Consider the following 19,239-nt stretch of genomic DNA (forward strand, 5'->3'; position numbering starts at 1 on the left):
TTCTAAAGTGACTGAATTACAGTCACTTTAAGGTCCTACATGGGAATCTGGGTCTGCGCGCTCCTGAGACTGGGTCCCAACCACATAGGCTCTAGGATCTAAACATTTGTGAGGAAACCAAAGCCGGAGTGTGGCCCCAGGCACGTGACCCAGCTGGTTTCTAGCCACTGGCCCATTTCCCGTCTCTGGCCGCTTTGTGTCTAGGACTGGGGTCCGCGAGCCTCCTGGCGGCAGAGGAGCGTTCCCGGCTGTTAGGAGCCGCAGGGACGTGCTGGTCCGACTGGAAGACAGTCTCCTGCATCGCCATGAAGAAGCTTTTTACTTTCTGGAGAAGGAATGATGAGTCCTACAGCCCCTCCTCACACCAGCCCCTACGTCGGGCTAGTACCGGTCCGCACGCCCAGCCGGGCTACAACCTTCGAGATAAGGATTTAAAGAAACTTCATAAAGCTGCTGCGGTTGGGGATTTGGAAAGAGTGAAGGAGTACCTGCAGCTCAAGAAACATGATGTGAACATTCGGGACAGAGAACACAGGTGACCAAAATGATGAAGGGCAGGGTGGATGGGAAGCTGGGACCACTGGGGCCACTGGCTCTTCCAACCAGAAGCAGGACGTGGCTGGGCTACCCAGGGGGCTGTCACTCCCGGCATCCCATAGCGGAGAGGTCTGGTAGCCACTGGCAGAGGGTCACATTCCCAACTTGCATCTTCTTATTTTTGAAAATGCTTTCCTGGATATTTGAAGGCATTTGTGTTCTCTCTGATTCTCTCCTCTCCTCCCAGTGTCTAATCTCCCTTAGGTACTCCACATTTTTCCAATCCTGCTATTTTTTTCTCTTCTTTCCTACAGAGCATATTACCCCCAGCCACCTAGGATTTACCATATAACTAATGTACTGATAGGAAAAGAGTAGAGATGACTTCACAGAACAATAGTTATTAAGACTGAGACATTGAAACAGCAAAACATTTAACTCTATAATGTGGATCTTCTATGAAATTTTTTTCAGTTGCAGAGTATCTTCAAAAATCCCATCAACACCACTTAACGGAAAACAAAATTAATTTTATATATTAAGAAACAAAGATGTATATGTTTGGCATTAATAACAAAATGTGTACTATCTGTGCCTATCTTAAAATATTTCAGGCAGTTTTTAAATCATAAGGTATGAAAAATGTCATCTTTCTTCATAATTGAGTAACTGGAAACCTATGATTAAAAAGATGACTTGCATCATCTTGTTGATAGTTTTACCTCTTCTTTAACAACAACAGAGTGATATAATTTATCTTTGATCCTAAACCACTCCATTGAATTACTTTACAAGGTCATGGATAACCTCAATATGACTTCATTCAGTGGTCAATTCTCAGTCTTACCTGGCTGGCCTGTCAGACAAGTATCTTACTTGACCTATCTTTGCTCTCTCTCTTCACTTGCCTGGTGAAAAGAGATTTGCTTTAAATATTTATATTCAAAATCTTATAACTTTTCATCTCCAGCTAGATCTCTCCCCTGAACTCTAGACTCACATATATAAATGCTGCACTTCCACTTGGATATCTAATAGGCTGTGGTATGCTCCTAAATGTTCAATATTAAGCACTTGGGAGAATGGAGGTGGAGAGAGGAAAAACCCTGATTGCAAGCTACCAATGTGATATCAACTGGCTCTAATGATTCTTAAAAATTTAACAGTTGTGTGATGAGAACCACTGGCTCCATCACATCACTGATCAGGCATCTCAAAAATCCCCAAACTGCACTCTCATTTTCCTTCCTCAGATCTGTGCTTCTCTTTCTATAAATGCTAAATCCTTTCTTTTGTTGTTTGGGTCAGAAATTCCAGAGTCATTTTTACTTTTCTTATTATTTCATATTCTCTATCTCATTCAACAGAAAATCTTGCTGGTTCCACATTCAAAATATAATAAAAGTTCAACCATTTCTTGCCTCTTCAGTTACTCACTGCCCCCTAATCAAAGCCACCATTATGCCCAAACCAGAATTCCTACAGTGGCCTCCTAACTAATTCTCTTTTAACATTTTCAGTACAGTAACCAGGATGATCGCATATACAGTGTATACCAAATGATATCATCGCTTGCCTTAAGAATGTCAACTGGCTTTCCACTCATCCCTGCCTGTTACCTTTCTGCTCTTACTTCCTATAGCTCTTCCTTTCATTCGTCTCCAGCTACCCTGGCCTCCTTAGTGTTCCACAGAAATGCCAGAAATGCATTTAGGCTTTTAGACTTGCTGTACACATTGCCAGGAATGCTTTCATCCCCAGAGAGTCATATGGCATTCCCTCTCACTTCCTTCAGGTATTTATTTGTCATTGTGTCAGTGAGGTTCCCTGGCTACTCTACATCCAATTGTAGCCCCTCTCCTTGCTGATATTTCATACTCTTCTTCTGTGCCTGAGTTTTTTTTTTAGAAATTAATACTGTTTAGTGTACTTTGTATTTTAACTTTTGTGTTTACCTCTTCAGCTAGCATGTGTGATCCATAGGAGCAGGTATTTTTGTCTGTTTTGTTTTCTGCTGTATTGTCATCATCTAGAAACCTACCTAGCTGTAGTAAGTGCTAAATACTTTTTGATGAATGAATGAATACATCCATACATAGATAAATATGATAATTTAAAGATACTATTCAGAAATAAAAGGATATTTTTATTAATAAAGAAATAAATTACTCATATATGTTCAACAATGTAGATGAATCTTAAAAGTGTAATAATGCTCAGTGAAAGAAGCGAGACACAAAAGATTATATATTGAATAACACCATTTGGATAAAATTCTTAAAAAGGCTACAGAATGAAAATTAGATATTAGCTGGGATTTCAGATGAAGAGGGAAGAAGTGGACTGATTGTAAATAAGCATGAGGGAACTTTTTAAAGTGATGAAGATGTTCTCTAGTATGATGGTGGTGCTTATATGACTGTATATAGGTTACAATGCATAAAATTATACACTTACATTTTTGTATATAAATTATATCTCAATTAAGGTTAATAATAAATCTTGGACATCCGGCTAAGATGGAGGCAAGGTAGATATACTTTGCCTCTTCGCACAACCAAATGAAGGATAACAACAAATTTGAAAACAAAAAATAACCAGAACTGCTAGAAAATCAAACTGTATGGAACTCCAAAAACCAAGGAGTTAAAGAAGAAACATTCATCCAAACTGGTAGGAGGGGCAGAGATGGGCAATCCAGGTGGAGAGGTAGTGACTGGCAGACTCAGTGGTCCCACAGTTGCATGCGGATAAACCAGAAGGAACACCTGGGGAGTGAGACAGACCTTGCAACCCAAGGTTCCAGTGCAGGAAAAAAAAGTCTCAAAACCTCTAGCTGTAAAACCTATGGGAGATATGGCAGTGGGTAAAACTCCTAGCCTACGAGCAGAGTTTGTTGGAGAGAATCACAGGGTCCTAGAACATACACAAACTCACCTGCTCCAGAATCAGCACCAGAAGGGCCCAATTTGCTTGTGAATAGCAGGGGAAGTGACTGAAAGCTGGCTGAGAGACGAGCAAGCAGTGTTGTGCCCTCTCGGACCCCTCCCCCACATACGGCTTCACAACGCAATGACCTGGGTTGTTCAGCTCTGGCAAATACTTAAGGCTCCACCCCTTCCAATATAGTAGGCACACTGAGACAAAGAAATATGGCCCAAATGAAAGAACATATCGAAGTTCCAAAAATAGTACTAAGCGATGAAGAGATAGCCAAACTATCAGACACACAGTTCAAAAACTTGTAATCAGGATGCTTACAAAAATGGTTGAGTATGATCGCAAAATGGAGGAAAAAGTAAAGGCTATGCAAAGTGAAATAAAGAAAAATATATAGGGAATGAACAGTAAAAGGAAGTAAATCAAAGGGATTCAAATCAATGATTTGGTGCAGAAGGAAAAGAAACATTCAAACAGAACCGAATGAGAAACAAAAATTCAAAAAAAAAAAAAGAAAATGAGGAGAGGCTTAGGAACCTCTTGGACAACTTTAAACATTCAAAAATCTGAATCATAAGGGTGCCAGAAGAAAAAGAGGAAGAACAAGAAATTGAAAACTTATTTGAAAAAATAATGATGGAGAATTTCTTCAATCTGGTGAAGGAAACAGATTTCCAGGAGATCCAGGAAGCTGAGAGAGTCCCAAAGAAGTTGGACCCAAGGAAGCACACACCAAAACACACCATAATTACATTACCCAAGATTAAAGATAAGGAGAGAATCTTAAAAACAACAAGAGAAAAGGAGAGAGTTACTTACAAAGGAGTTTCCATAAGGCTATCAGCTGATTTCTCAAAAGAAACCATATAGTCAAGAAGGGGCTGGCAAGACGTATCCAAGGTCATGAAAGTCAAGGACCTGCATCCAAGACCACTCTATCCAACAAAGCTATCATTTAGAATGGAAGGGCAGATGAAGTGCTTCCCAGATAAGGTCAAGTTAAAGGAGTTTGTCATCAGCAAGCCTTAACTATATGAAATGTTAAAGGGACTGACTTATCTAAGAAAAAGAAGATAAAAAACTATGAATAGTAAAATGAAAACAAACTCACAACTATCAACAACTGAACCTAAAATAGAAACAAAAACAAACTAAGCAAACAACTAGAACAGGAACAGAATCAGAGAAATGGAGATCAGAGGGGAGGAGGAGAATGGCGGAAAAGGTATGGGGAATAAGAAGAATACAAAATAGACAGAGAGAGGTTAAGAATAGTATAGGAAATGGAGGAGCCAAAAAACATACATGTACGACCCATGGACATGAACTAAAGGGGGTAATGCTGGTGGGAGGGGGGTGCAGGGAGGTGGGAAATAAAGGGGAGAAATAAATAGGACAACTATAATAGCATAATCAATAAAATATATATTTAAAGATTAATAACAAATCTCAAGCTGTATATTCTATTTGAATATTTGTGTCTGGAGAAAGAGATTGAGAATGAGAGAGATAAAACCTGAAGGGCTACATACTAAAATTAAAACCACTATTTCTGATGAGAAGATGAGATTTGGGCAGAGGGAGAAGGTAGAATAAGAATGGTCTCTGGAGACTGCTTTGTGTTGCTTATTTCAAGTGTACTGTGTCTAATAAGTATGAAAATGAATAGGAGATGTTTAATATTTCTTCCAGCTATAAAATTAAATTATCTTTATAGGTTTTAATAAAAAAATCCCTTAGATCATATATTGTCTCATAGGTGAGGGCTCAATTTTAAACTAATACTTTAGCCACACTACTCAGACCTAAATTAGATATAAAGTGCTCAACCTAATTTTGAAAATAATTTAATGGTTTAGTATGAGGGAGTTTCCTTGGTTACTTCTTCACTTACTCTGGATCCTAAGTTATCAAGAGTGCTAGGAAGGCAATTAATAAAAAGGGTATTCTTATGATAAAACCTAATAGAAGATTGCAGCTATGTTCTAGTCCTGTACCTCGTATACAGGGATGACACTTCATTTCGGCTTCCATAATAATGATCCACACTTGACATCCATTTGATTCATGGCTTTTGTTAAAATTGAATTAGAGATTTCTGGAATCTGACAGTTCTTCACCTGTCCAAAGTCTATGCTGGCAATTCTCTCACAGATATTTGAAAGAGTGAGAGACTGGGAGAAAACTGAATTTGAGTGAAAGAAGATGATACTAGCCAGCCTGAAAGTTTAGAAATGAACACTAGGCCTCTCAGGAATTTAGATTTCTTGTAAGATAAGTACTATGAGTTAAAAAATAACAATATACCTTCAAAAGATGGTAGTGATGTAGATGGGATCTGAGCCCACTTGGTGGTGCACCCAACTGGGACACTTAGCTGATACTCTGAAAAACAAAGTGAACAGTCAACAGAATCTTAGCTGATACGAAGTTTGGAAGCCAAAGTGTGCAGAGGACATTTCAAAACAGGTGGTAAGGGGGTTGTTTAAGGCTTACAGGAAAGGCCCCTAGGCCTGGTGCTGGGGACCAGGGCTGTTGCTGTGACATTGGAGGAGAGCCGAGTCAGTGATAGCAGCCTAGCAGCTCCCGCCTTTTCCAGGACGGGGCAGTCTCAGACGTGGAAATCCGGACACCTAAAGTCACCAGGGGGAAAAAAAAGGCAACATGCACACACACCAGGCTGGGGCAGCGGTCGCTGGCTGGGACAGTGTCAGAGAATTTGGGGGATCCTGGTAGCACCTGGAGCTGGAAGAGGAGGTGGGTCATGACCAGACATGACCGAGATAGACTCTGGACTTGCCAGAGAGTTGTCATGTATGGAAAGTCAGATGATGGCTGAGAGCAGCAGCAGTGCCCCAAAAGAGTTTTTTCAAAAGGGGAACTGAGGCACACTGTGCAGGGACCTCATGTGCACAGCAGCCATGCCAACAAAGAGAGGGGAGTGTGGGTGTGATTTACTCCCACTCAGTGCACCTCACGGATTGATTAAAGGGGTACAAAGCAAGATGGCTTATTGGTGCCAGCCTGGCACAACTGTGCAGAGTGGAGAATGTGGGTCACACAGTGCTCTGAGAGTATGGGCTGGAAACTGGACATCTGGGCTAAAATACTGTAGCCCAGATTTATCCCCCATCCTTGCAGAACCAAAGAAAAATAAAAATGGAGCCCATCGCCCCCTCTGCCTGCAGGATCTGGGAAGATCTTCAAAACTGGCTTGGCAGGCTTAACAATCAGAAGGAGGCTTTTTTTCCCTCTCTCATTTTCAAGAGTAAGACAGTAAGCCCTGGAGCTGAGAGAAAACCAGAGACAGACCCAGAAAGAAATCAGAAGGCCAAAACCATCAGTTGAGACAAATTTCACTTTGCTCTTCATAAGAATTTGCATGTTTTTTTTTAAAAAAAGTCTCTTTTTTCTTTCCATTTTTTAGTTTTTCTTGTTTCTTTATTTTTTGTTATTGTTTGTTTTGTTTTTTTTTCATTTTCCCTTTTATATTGCATTTAAACTTTTCTTCTTTCAATTCACTCATATTCCAAATAGCTTACTACTCTTGGCCTTTTACTTTTTGTTCTTTTTATTTAGGATTATATATTTATTATCATACTATTGTTCCAAATCCCACACAGCACCCTTCCCTGGTCTTAATCCATTTTGTCATCTTCCTGAGTTTATTACTGTTGATGTAAACTTTATTTTTTCTCACACTACTCCAAGTTTCTATCCCTCACTCTCATGATTTATTTTCCATCTAACTTTGCATAAGCACTCTTCTTCCTTATGTCAGCTCACATTCTTTTTCTTCTCTATAAGAGTCTTGTTTCTTTTCCACCTTTAATAAACAATGGATAGTTGGGTGAAATAGTATGGTTATTGCTGTACTTCTCCAAAGGAACTCCTCTTTGCTCACTATTTGTTTGTACTTCAAATCCCATAGAATACTCTCCTGATATCTTACTCCATTTTGCCTTCCCCTGCCCCTGATCAGTTGAGCAAGGAATTTTATTTCATTGTTTTTTTTCTCTTTTTCTTTCTTCCCCCCCTCCTCATTCTGGGCTTTACTCATTACTTTTATTAGTTTGCTTCCCCCATCCTCCAAAATCATTTTTCTTTACTGTAGACATCTCATATTCGTTTTTCATTTTTCTACAATATTATTATTCCCATTTCACCTTTATTAAATCTCATTCAGCTGTCATTGTTATCAACCCTGCTTGGTTTTTCTGCAATTTTTCTCCCATTGGCCCAATATCTTCTCAATTTTACTTCAAACCTCATAGTATAATCATCTCTTTTCTTATCCTATTGTTCTCATCGCCCTTTTGTGTTTTACTTTTGTTTTAAATTTTGTTCCCTTCCTTTCTTTGCCTTGGCTCTATCCCAGCACTTATTAGTTCTCCCTCTTACCATTCAATAACATTTTCTCCTCTTCTAGTCAACTCATATTCTCTTTGTAACATCTTATAATATCTGCAATCTTTCATCACCTTTATTAATCTTAGTCCAATTGAGGTTGAGATTGCTCATGTGATAGGGGAGTTCTTTTTCTGGCATAGGTTTGGGTGTCTGGTAATACTGCTTTGTTAACCAACAGCTGTGCAAGAGTATACAAGACAAGATGGGGGTTGTGACTACCAGTAAGCCCATGGAGGGGAGAACCCACCAACAAAGAAGCCACCAACAGGTAAAATGCAACTACAATAAGAGTGCCCACACAAATGGAAGAAAAGGCTACCCTAGAGTATCCGGACAAGGAGGTCAAAGAGACCACATCACTGAGTCGCACAGAATCCTACCACAGAACATCACCCCACAAAGGCAGCTAGCAAAGCAGGCCATCAGGAAATGTAGAAACAAACAAAAAGAGTCACATAAAATGGGGAGACAAAGAAAGAACCCACAATCAAAAAGAATAGAAGACTCCCTAGAAAAAAACCTAAATGAAATGGAGGCAAGCAAAAAATAACACATAGAATTCAAAAGAATGGTTATAAGAATGCTCAAGAAACTCAGTGACAACTACAAGGAACAGAGTGGGAACTATAGCAGCATGAACAAGAAAATTGAAACTGTACACAAGAACCAGGAAGAAATAAAGAATAAAATATCTGAAATAAAAAATACATTAGAAGGAATCACAAGCAGGCTGGATGAAGCAGAGGACCAAATTAGTGAGCTGGAAGACAGGTAGTAAGAAATACCCAGATAGAGCAGCAACATGAAAAAAGATTTAAAAAAATATGAGGATAATTTAAGGGAATTTCAGAACAACATGAAACAGAATAACATTTGAATAATAGAGTTATCAGAAGGAGAAAAAAAGGAGCAAGAGAGAAAACTTGTTTGAAAAAATAATGACAGATAACTTCCCTAACATGGAGAGGGGAAAATCTATGCACCTTCAGGAAGCACAGAGGGTCCTAATCAAGTTGAACCCAAAGAGACCCACTCTAAGACACATCATAACTAAAACGGAAAATATCAAAGACAAAGATAATCTTAAAAGCAGCAATGGAGAAACAGATAAGTTACATATAAGGGAGCCCTGGTATGGCTAGCAGCTGATTTCAAAACAGAAACACTACAAGCCAGAAGGGAATGGCAAGAAGTATTCCAAGTAATAAAAAACAAAAGCCTGCAACCAAGATTGCTCTCTCTCCAGCAAGGATCTCAGTTAAAATGGAAGGTGAAATAAGGAGTTTCCCAGGCAAAAAATGGCAAAAAGAATATGGCTCTACTAAACCAGCATTGCAAGATATGCTAAAGGGACTGCTTTAAGAAGATGAAGAAAGAGAGACAGAGAGGAATACAGGTACAAAGTGGAAAAATGAATAACTACCTATCAATAATAAACTTAAATGTAAATAGATTAAATGTTGCAATCAAAAGACAGGATAGCTGAATGGATAAGAAAATATGACCTGCAATATGCTGCCTGCAAGAGACCCACTTCAGAACAAAAGACCTACACAGACTGAAAGTGAAGGGCTGGAAAAAATATTTCAAGCAAATGGACAGGAAAAAAAATATGGGGCACAAGTACTTATATCAGACAAAATAGACTTCAAAACAAAAGACATAAAAAAAACACCCTACAGAAGGATGCTTCATAATACCCAAGAGAAGAATCCATCAAGAAGACATAAACATTGTAAACCTATATGCATCCAATATTGGAGCACCCAAATATATAAGAAAAATCTTGGAGGACATCAAGAAAGATATAGACAGCAACACACTTATAGTAGGGGATTTTCACACCACACAGTCAACAATGGATAGACATCCAAACAAAGAGCAACAAGGGTATTGCGGCATTGAACAAATTGAACAATACCACCCTAGACCAATTGGACTTAACTGAAAAAAAATGTATATCCTTTCATCCAAAAGAAGCAATATACACATTCTTTTCAAATGAATATGGAATATTTTCAAAGATAGACCACATGATAGGACACAAAACAAGCATCAACAAATTGAAGTAAATTGAAATTATATCAAACATTCTCTCAGACCACAAGGGCTTGAAAATAGACAAAAACTTTAAGGGAAATATTCAAAAACATTCATATTCATGGAGATTGAATAGCATGATATTAAACAATGAATGGGTTAATAAGGAGATCAAGGAAGTAATCAAAAAGTTTCTGGAAATGAATAAAAATGAACACAAAACAGTCCAATATCTATGGGGCACAGTGAAGGTAGTCCTGAGGGGAAGTTCATAGAAAAACAGGTATACTGAAGAAAGATAGAAACATTTCATCCTTGGGTGGTGTGGTTCAGTAGATCGAGTGCGATCCTGGGAACCAAATGGTCACCAGTTCATTTCCCAGTTAGGGCACACACCTGGGTTGAGGGCCAGGTTCCCTCCATAGGTGGTGAGTAATTGGCAATCACACATTGATGTTTTTCTCCTTCTCTTTCTCCCTCCCTACTCTTCTTTAAAAATAAATGAATAAATAATTAAAATCTTTAATAAAAAAATAAAACATTTCAAATAGAGAACCTAACCCTACAACTTCAAGAATTGGAGGAACAACAACAAACAAAGCCCAGAGTGAATAGAAGGAAGGAAATAATCAAGATCAGAGCAGAATTAAGTGACATAGATGCTAAAAGAACAATTCGAAGGATGAATAAATCCAAGAGCTGATTCTTTGAAGAGATAAACAAAATTGACAAACCTTTAATGAGACTCATCAAGAAAAAAGGGAGAGGACTCAAATAAATAAAATCAGAAATGAAAGAGGATAAATTACAACTAATACCACAGAAATACAAAGGATTGTAAGAAATATGCCAGGAAATTTGAAAACCTGGGTGAAATGGAAAAATTTTTAGAAACATATAATCTTCCCAGACTGAGTCAAGAAGAAGCAGAAAGCCTGAACAGATGGATAATAGCTAGTGAAATTGAAGCACTAATAAAAAAACTGGCACACAAAAGCCCTGAACTGGACAGTTTCACAGGAGAATTTTACAAAACATCTAAGGAAGAGCTAATCCCTGTCCTTCTCAAACTATTCCAAAATATCCAAGAACAGGGAAGACTCCAAAACTTTTTTAATGAGGCCAGAATCACCCTAATTCCGAAACCAGATAAAGACACAACAAAGAAAAATAAAACTACAGACCAATATCGCTGATGAACCTAGATGCTAAAGTCCTCAACAAAGTATTGGCAAATAACATTCAGCAATACATTAAAAAGATCATACATTACAATCAAGTGGGATTCATCCCAGGGATGCAAGGATGGTTCAATATACGCAAATCAATAAATGTAATACATCACATAAACAAAATGAAAGACAAAAATCACATGATCACATCAATAGATGCAGAAAAATCATTTGATAAGGTACATCACCCATTTATGATAAGACCACTCAGCAAAGTGGGAGTAGAGGTAGTATCACCCATTTATGATAAGAACACTCAACATAATAAAGGCAATATATGAGAAACCTACAGCCAACATCATACATACTGGGAAAAAGCTAAGATTGGGAACAAGACAAAGGTATCCGCTAGGGTAACTACTCCTATTCAAGATTGTATTGGAAGTCCTAGCCAAAGTGATCAGACAAGGAAAAGAAATAAAAGATATACAAATTGGAAAGGAGGAATTAAAACTGTCATTGTATGCAGGTGACATGATAGTGTACGTAGAAAACCCTGTAGACTCCATCAAAAAACTACTTAATAATGAAATTGCCAAAACAGTGGGATACAAAGTCAATATTCAGAAATCGAAGGCATTTTTGTACACCAACAATGAAATATCAGAATTAGAAAGCAGGAAAAATATCCCATTGTCTAGAGCAACAAGATAAATAAAGTACCTAGGAATAAACCTAAATAAGGAGGTAAATGACCTGTACTCAGAAAAGTACACAACACTGAAGAAAGAAATGAAGGGAGATACAACTAAATGGACTCATGCACCCTGCTTATGGTTTTGAAGGAGTAACATCATCAAAATGTACATACTACACAAAGCAATTTATAGATTCAACACAATCATTATTAAAATACCAATGATATATTTCACAGTTATATAACAAATATTTCTAAAATTTATATGGAACTGTCAAAGACCCTGAATAGCCTCAGCAAGTTTTAGAAAGAAGAACTAAGTAGGAGAGATCACAATACCTGACATCAAATTATATTATAAGGCCATTTTAATCAAAATAGTCTGGTACTGGCATAAGAACAGAAACATAGATCAATGGAACAGAATAGAGAGCCTAAAAATAAACCCATGTCTCTATGGTCAATGAATGTTCAACAAAAGGAACGGGAGCATAAAATGGAGTAAAAATTGCCTCTTCAGTAAAAGGTGTTGGGAGGCCTGTACAGCTACATGCAAAAAAATGAAACTTGACCACGAACTTACACAATATAAAAAAATAAACTTAAGATGCATAAAAGACTTAAATATATATCATGACACCATAAAAGTCCTAAAGGAGAACATAGGCAGGAAAATTTCAGATATTTCACACACCAATATTTTCACCAATATGTCCCCTAGAGCAAGGGACATAAAGGAAAGAATAAACAAATGGGATTTCATCAAATCAAAAAGCTTCTTCATGGTTAGAGAAAACATCAGCAAAATGAAAAGGGAACCAACTGTATCAGGAAATATATTTGCCAATGATACCTCAGACAAGAGTTTTATATCTAAAGTATATAAAGAACTCACATGACTCCACACCAGGAAGACAAATAATCCAATTAAAAAATGGGCAAAGGACCTGAAGAAACATTTCTCTAAGGAAGACTTATAGAGGGCCCAGAGACATATGACAGGATACTCAACATTGCTAGCCACCAGAGAGATGCAAATTAAAACCACAATGAGATACCACCTCATATCTGTCAGAATGACCATCAAAAACAAATCAACGAACAGTAAGTGCTGGTGAGGTTGTTGAGGAAAGGGAACCATACTATACTTTTGGTGGGAATGTTGACTGTTGCAGCCACTGTGGAAAGCAGTATGGAATTTCCTCAGAAAAACTGAAAATGGAACTGCCGTTGACCTGGCAATTCCCCTGCTGGGATTATACCCTAAGAATCCTGAAACACCAGTTCAAAAGAACCTATGCACCCTAATGTTCAGAGCTGGGCAATTTATAATAGCCAAGTGCTGGAAGCAACTTAAGTGTCCATCAGTAAATGAATGGATCAAAAAACCATGGTGCATTTATACAATGGAATATTATGCAGCGGAAAGAAAGGAAATCCTACCCTCTGCGACAGCATGGACAGATTTGAAGACTATTGTGCTAAGTGAAATAACTAAGGCGGTGAAAGGCAGATATATATGATCTCACCTATATGTGGAACATAATCAACAAAACAAATAAGCAAGCAAAATAGAACCAGAAACATGGAAATAAAGAACAATCTGACAGTAAACACAGGAGGGGGGGAGGTGTGTAACAGGGTGAGAGGGGAAGGGTCTTGTCAAGGAACTTGTATAAAAGACCCATGGACAAAGACTATGGTGGGGGCATTGAATGTGGGAAGTGGTCATGGGTGGGGCATAGGGAGAGCAATGGGGCGAAAGTGGGGGCAACTGTAGTTAAACAACAATAAAGAAAATGTAACATGTAAGTGATATATTATGGCCTGCATATTAAATTGCTTCCAAACCTTAAAAATATATATATATTCTCAGACTGGAAGTATAGTGCATTGATAAAAAAGAAGTTAAGATTTTTTGAGAAATTGAATAATATTCTTGGTTATAAAGTGTTTCTCTAAGATATTTATAAATACACATTTTGCATTCAACTCCTTTTAAAACATAGAAGGGTTTTTGTTTTGGACATTTGGTGAAAAACCATTTATATTGGCTTTGAAGCATTTATATGTGTAAACATTGGTAAATGACGATAACAAAGATATGTTGTTAGTTCTGGAACTTAAGAACAGTTAAATCTAAAACTTGAAATGTAGGCAAATGTCAGATTTGTGTGATACTGTAAATTTTGTAATGTTTCATGCCTCATTAAGATACATTAGTCTTTTTTTCACATGTTGTGACAGACCATAAGCCTATATTGCTCAATACTCCCTTAGAAAGCTGAAGCTTTTATAGCCATTTTACTTTATTGAATTAGAGGATGATTTCCTGTGTTACTAGGGGCATAAATATGGGCTCTGAGATTTTCAGAAAAGGTTTAATTGTCACAGTGGGGTTTAGACTTCAATTAGAAGAGTGAGATTATCCATCAGACATGAGGCAGCCACTTTGGGAAGACTTGCTGGAAACTGCCCAAATGTCATTTACTTTCTCTTGCAGCAGGGTTTTGTTTCTTGCGGGTTTTTTTTTTTAATTAATGAAAAAGAGAACTGGAGTTGGATAGAGAGGTGTACCTAAAGATTGAGTAAAAGCCACCTAAATTCCTTGGAATTAAATTCTTGAGATATGTATAATAGTGGATGAAGGAGACAATTAGAATGTTTGCTAGGATTTGCTAAGCTACTGCAAGGAGTTATTTTAGGTGGGCTTACAGCCTGCATGTTTGGGTTGAGGACTGGGCAGACTTCCTATTAGGTAAGCAATAATTCAGTAAAAAACAATTATAATTAATGTAAATTTTATTTAAATATAAATCAGTACATGTAGTAAATACCTTAATATATGACCTGTCATATCCTTGAGTAGAGTTAAGTATCTTGTCAAACTAAGGCTTATTTCTAACTTTGTGTTTTGCTATATTGATATAGAACACCCTTGCACTTGGCCTGTGCTTATGGTTACTCAAATGTTGTATCTCTCTTAATTGAGAAACAATGCAAAATAAATGTCCGCGATAGTGAAAACAGATCGCCATTGACTAAGGTTTGTTAATTTTTCCTTTTCAATCGGAATGTATTTGAGTTCTTTGCCTAGTTAACTTTTGTTGAATTTCATATTTTAAAACAAAATACTAAGCATTCTTTTAATATATCATATCCTGAGTAGTAAATTGGTTACTCATCTCTGGTTGTTGTATTTATTGACAGGCAGTACAATGTAAAAAGGAGAATTGTGCTACTATTCTTCTAGATCAAGGTGCAGACCCAAATCTGGTGGATTTAGATGGTAATACTGCTCTTCATTATGCTGTCTGTGGTCGAAGTGTCTCATTAGTCAAAAAACTGCTTGAACACAAAGCTAATCTTGAAGCACAAAATAAGGTACTCTTTTATTAAAAACAACATATTATATTTTAGAAAGCTTATATTATAGAAGGCAATGGAAGAAGGTATTCATTGCAAGTAATTTGTACCTGTTGAAACATATGTTATATAAAGTATGAACTTTCAAAAATGAAATTGGGGCAAAGAAGAATGAGATCATCAAATACTGATACAGTTTTCCTTATTTTATTTATTTATTTATTGGGGGGAGTTCTTTTTTTAAAAAGTCTTTCCCCATTTTATTTCACATTATTATCCTAACTTCCAAATCAACATCAAATTTAACAGTGATAACTATTTAAAGGTCTATATCAAATGAGAACTATTTGATTTTCCTATAAATAAATATTCATTAAAATCCTAAAGCCCATTTTTTTCTGTGAATAATACCTATAATTATACCTATGAATAATTTAAGAAAAGGATTGAATTAGAAAATCACTTACAATACTAAAAGTAATCCAACTCTTATTGAGACCTTATGGAAAACTGAGGAGTATTTTTCAAACGTCTTAGCACCTTAGTTCACTGGTATGTTATTTACACAACCGACCAAAAATAAGTGCCATTCTTGGAGGTTTACATGAAACTCTATGACAATCCAATTGTAATAACATTATGAAATGTGAATGTATGATTTAGGTGCCTATCACTTAAATAAACCACAATTTGAATTAAGACCACAGTTAAAAATTTATTTTTTTGACTGACCCAACTCCAATTTCTTTTCTTTTCTTTTTCTTTTTTTATGTTATTTTTTTAAATTTTATTTTAATTTATTTTTTCAAATACATTTGTCTCTGCTTACCCCCTACCAGTTTCCCTTGCCCTCCTCCCTCCTTCCCTCCCTCAGCTCTTCCCCTTTGGTTTTGTCCATGAGTCCTTGCTATATGTTCCTTGACTTGCCCCTTCCCTTCCTTGTCCCCACCCCGCCTGCCTCCTTCCCTCTTGTTTCTGTTGATTTCTTTTCCTTTCAGTGTTGCTGGTCTTATTTTCCTTGCATCTTTGTATTGTTGGTTGGCTAAGACCAATTTATTTTCTTGGTCTTTGAAATCATATTTTGTTATGTATCAAAACCTTTTAAAATTAAAATGAATATTAGAAGTTTCTTGTAAGCACATTTATTTTTTAAATTGAACTTAAAATAAAAATGCCATGTTAATGTTGGTACAATATTTTAAATAATCATTTTGAATTTTTTTTCAGGATGGGTGCACTCCACTTTTACTTGCTATTACTGAAAACAATGTGGAAATAGTAGAATTTCTTCTAAAGAGAGGGGCAGATGCAAATGCTTCAGATAAGAATCAAAGGTATGATTAATGCTGAATAAGAGCTTATAACTACAGCAACCTAATGGGATGTTATAAAAATATATATGTATGCATGTATAAATGTATATTTATGTATATATAAAATGTATATTATTGTTTCTGTTGCTGTTTTTGTAAAACAGATCTGGCAATATGATTTTGGGCAAATTACCTAGATTCCCGAGATCTGTTTTTCTGTAAAATCAAACATTTGGACCAAATTGGTAGGTTGTTGTTATTATTATTATTATTATTCTTTTTATAACATTAGAATATTACACATAAACTCAATCTCTAAGTCCTAGATGCTGTAGTTCAATGGGGAGAGAGGACCCGAAACCCCAGAAACACTCCTCTGTAGCATTTAAGACATCTTGAAAACCCTAGGGTTTCAGGAAGCAGGGTTTGAGAGTCATTGAGCTAGCTGCTTTTGAGGGACCCTTTATCTTTAGACTCCCAATATTATCTGGATTGACACACCTTTTTGAGCATAGCTGCCCCACTTTTTAAATTTTTGCCATTACTCTTTCCCTGATAGAACTTCTACCCTTGAACAGTAAATTTAGAAGATAGACTTTTTAAAAAAATGTAATACATGTTTAAGATCCATAAATACACATTTTTATCTCTTGCTCCAGAACAGCCCTTATGATTGCTCTAAGTGAGGAACCAACAAGTTTAGTCAGTCTTCTTCTTCAGCAAGGAGTGGACCTATCTTGCCGAGATATTTATGGATTCACAGCTGAGGAATATGCTTCTTTTAATGGTTTTACTATGTAAGTGATACCACATATCTTTTACCAATTGTATGGAATTTGATCATAAGAAAGAAACATGAGCCCCAAATACAAAGCTGAAATAGGCTCTGCAGTAAAGATGACCACATTATGAACTATGGTCCCATGGACCCAAGGATCCTTGCTTTCACCTATTTATAGAATCCAGTCAATATAAGAAGTACAGGTAGACTGAATCTACAGATTAATTCCCAGAGGCATGGGAATTTGCAGTATGCCTAGACAGGGGATTCCAGCAACTAGTGACATAGCCATTTAATAAAAACCTGGGCAATAGGTTGGGCAAAAGATGATTAATCCACACAAGCTCCTTTCAATGTGTTTACACATTAGTGATGTAAATAAGTATATGCTCATGAACCTAAAACATAAAACTTTTTATGCATGATCATATATTTCTGATTTTAATAGTAAATGAAAAAATAAAATGCAATATTCAGAATTTTTTTTCTGTTTTTGACCCTCCTTTGCAACGGGAACTAAGAGTTCTGTAATAGTGACTTTTGCTTGAGTAGCTGTTACATATCTATGATATGTAGCTCATGGCCTTTGCTTATTAGTACCATTTGTTACTTCTTTTCCTTAGTGCTCTATGGCTTATTAACAGTGGGAGCATAGAAAATATTTCTCAAATAATTTTTTAAAAATAAGTGTAACTGTGTCAAATGAGGGAATTATATTCAGATATTTTTGTTAGTTATCTTTAATCCATGCATTGCCTCATTCTTTTCACTGAAATTTTGAAACCACAAACTTATTAATGAGTCAGTAGAATGGGCTTTTTTCAGGCATGGAGAAAGGGTTTATTCTTTATTGGGTATGCCTTAGTCCCTGAATTAATTGTCTTCACTTGTCACTCTTAAGACCAAGTGTTATGAGCTGAATTGTGTACTACCTCCCCTCCCCAAATTCATGTGTTAAAGCCCTAACCTTCAATACCTCAGAATTTGGATGGCTATGTTTCAAGAAAGTGCTTTTAAAGAGGTATAATTTGAAATGACTGTGCATTAAATTGGGCTCTAATCCAGTCTGGTTGGTGTCCTTATAAGAAGGGGGTATTAGGACATACAGAGAGACCCCAGAGGTGTTCATTCCATGGGGACAACTTATGTGAAGAGGCAACGAGAGGACAATCATCTACTAGTCAAAGACAGAAGCTTGGAATAGATCCTTTCCTTATGGCTCTTAGAGGAAACCCACTTTTCTGGCACCCTGATCTTGGACTTTTAACCTCCAGAATTGTGAGAAAATAAGTTTCTGTTATTTAAATCATCCAGTGTAGTATTGTGTTATATGGTAGTCCTAGCACACTAATATGCTAAATATAACCTAAAGCCACTTTTTCTACCTTGCTAGTGGCTTATTTGTAACAGCAGGAAGAAATGAAGTGCCAAGGAATGGGATCACATGGAATAAAAATGGTGACATACTTGGGAAAGCATAAATTAATGTCTAAGGTTTTGATTTTGGTAATTATATATTCAATTGACTATTTATGAATGCTGATATTCATATATATTTCTCTATGGGTAGATATCATCATTTAACTGCTAGTTATGGAAAGGAGAGAAAAGTTAAAAAGGTATCTACTGAAGATAAAATTTTGACACTGCATTTGATAAAGAAGAACTGAAGTAAGGTAAGAAGATAAAATGGAACAAATGGATTTTCTTTTTTTTTTTTTTTAATTGGCTTTTAGGAAGGAACACAGCTTTCTCAAGTAATGTTTTATTTGAAATTGAAATTATCTCCTATTTTGAAATGCTAAATACTTTTAAGAACAGTTTTTAAGAATATGTATGACCAAAATATTCTGGCACTGTGTTGACTGAAAATATAATGTAAAGATATACTGAATTCTTAAGATAATTTGATCCATAGCCTCTTGACTAGTTATAGAAAACAAAGTAATTTTTGAACTAAATATAAATTTTAATAGATACAAA

General features: G+C 36.5%; 1 protein-coding gene across 1 annotated transcript; it reads left to right on the plus strand.

Annotated features, from left to right (window-relative positions):
• Positions 1 to 305: 305 nt before the first annotated feature.
• On the plus strand, positions 306 to 18,926 carry ANKRD7 (ankyrin repeat domain 7). The gene is given in 7 exon segments (XM_054564205.1): positions 306 to 535; positions 14,728 to 14,842; positions 15,007 to 15,180; positions 16,390 to 16,496; positions 17,135 to 17,225; positions 17,227 to 17,276; positions 18,827 to 18,926. Coding segments are annotated over 7 exon segments (867 nt in total).
• Positions 18,927 to 19,239: the final 313 nt, after the last annotated feature.

Source organism: Pteronotus mesoamericanus, unplaced genomic scaffold (assembly GCF_021234165.1).
Source record: "Pteronotus mesoamericanus isolate MK-2021 breed Mesoamerican mustached bat unplaced genomic scaffold, CSHL_Meso_final scaffold_85, whole genome shotgun sequence".
NCBI lineage: Eukaryota > Metazoa > Chordata > Mammalia > Chiroptera > Mormoopidae > Pteronotus > Pteronotus mesoamericanus.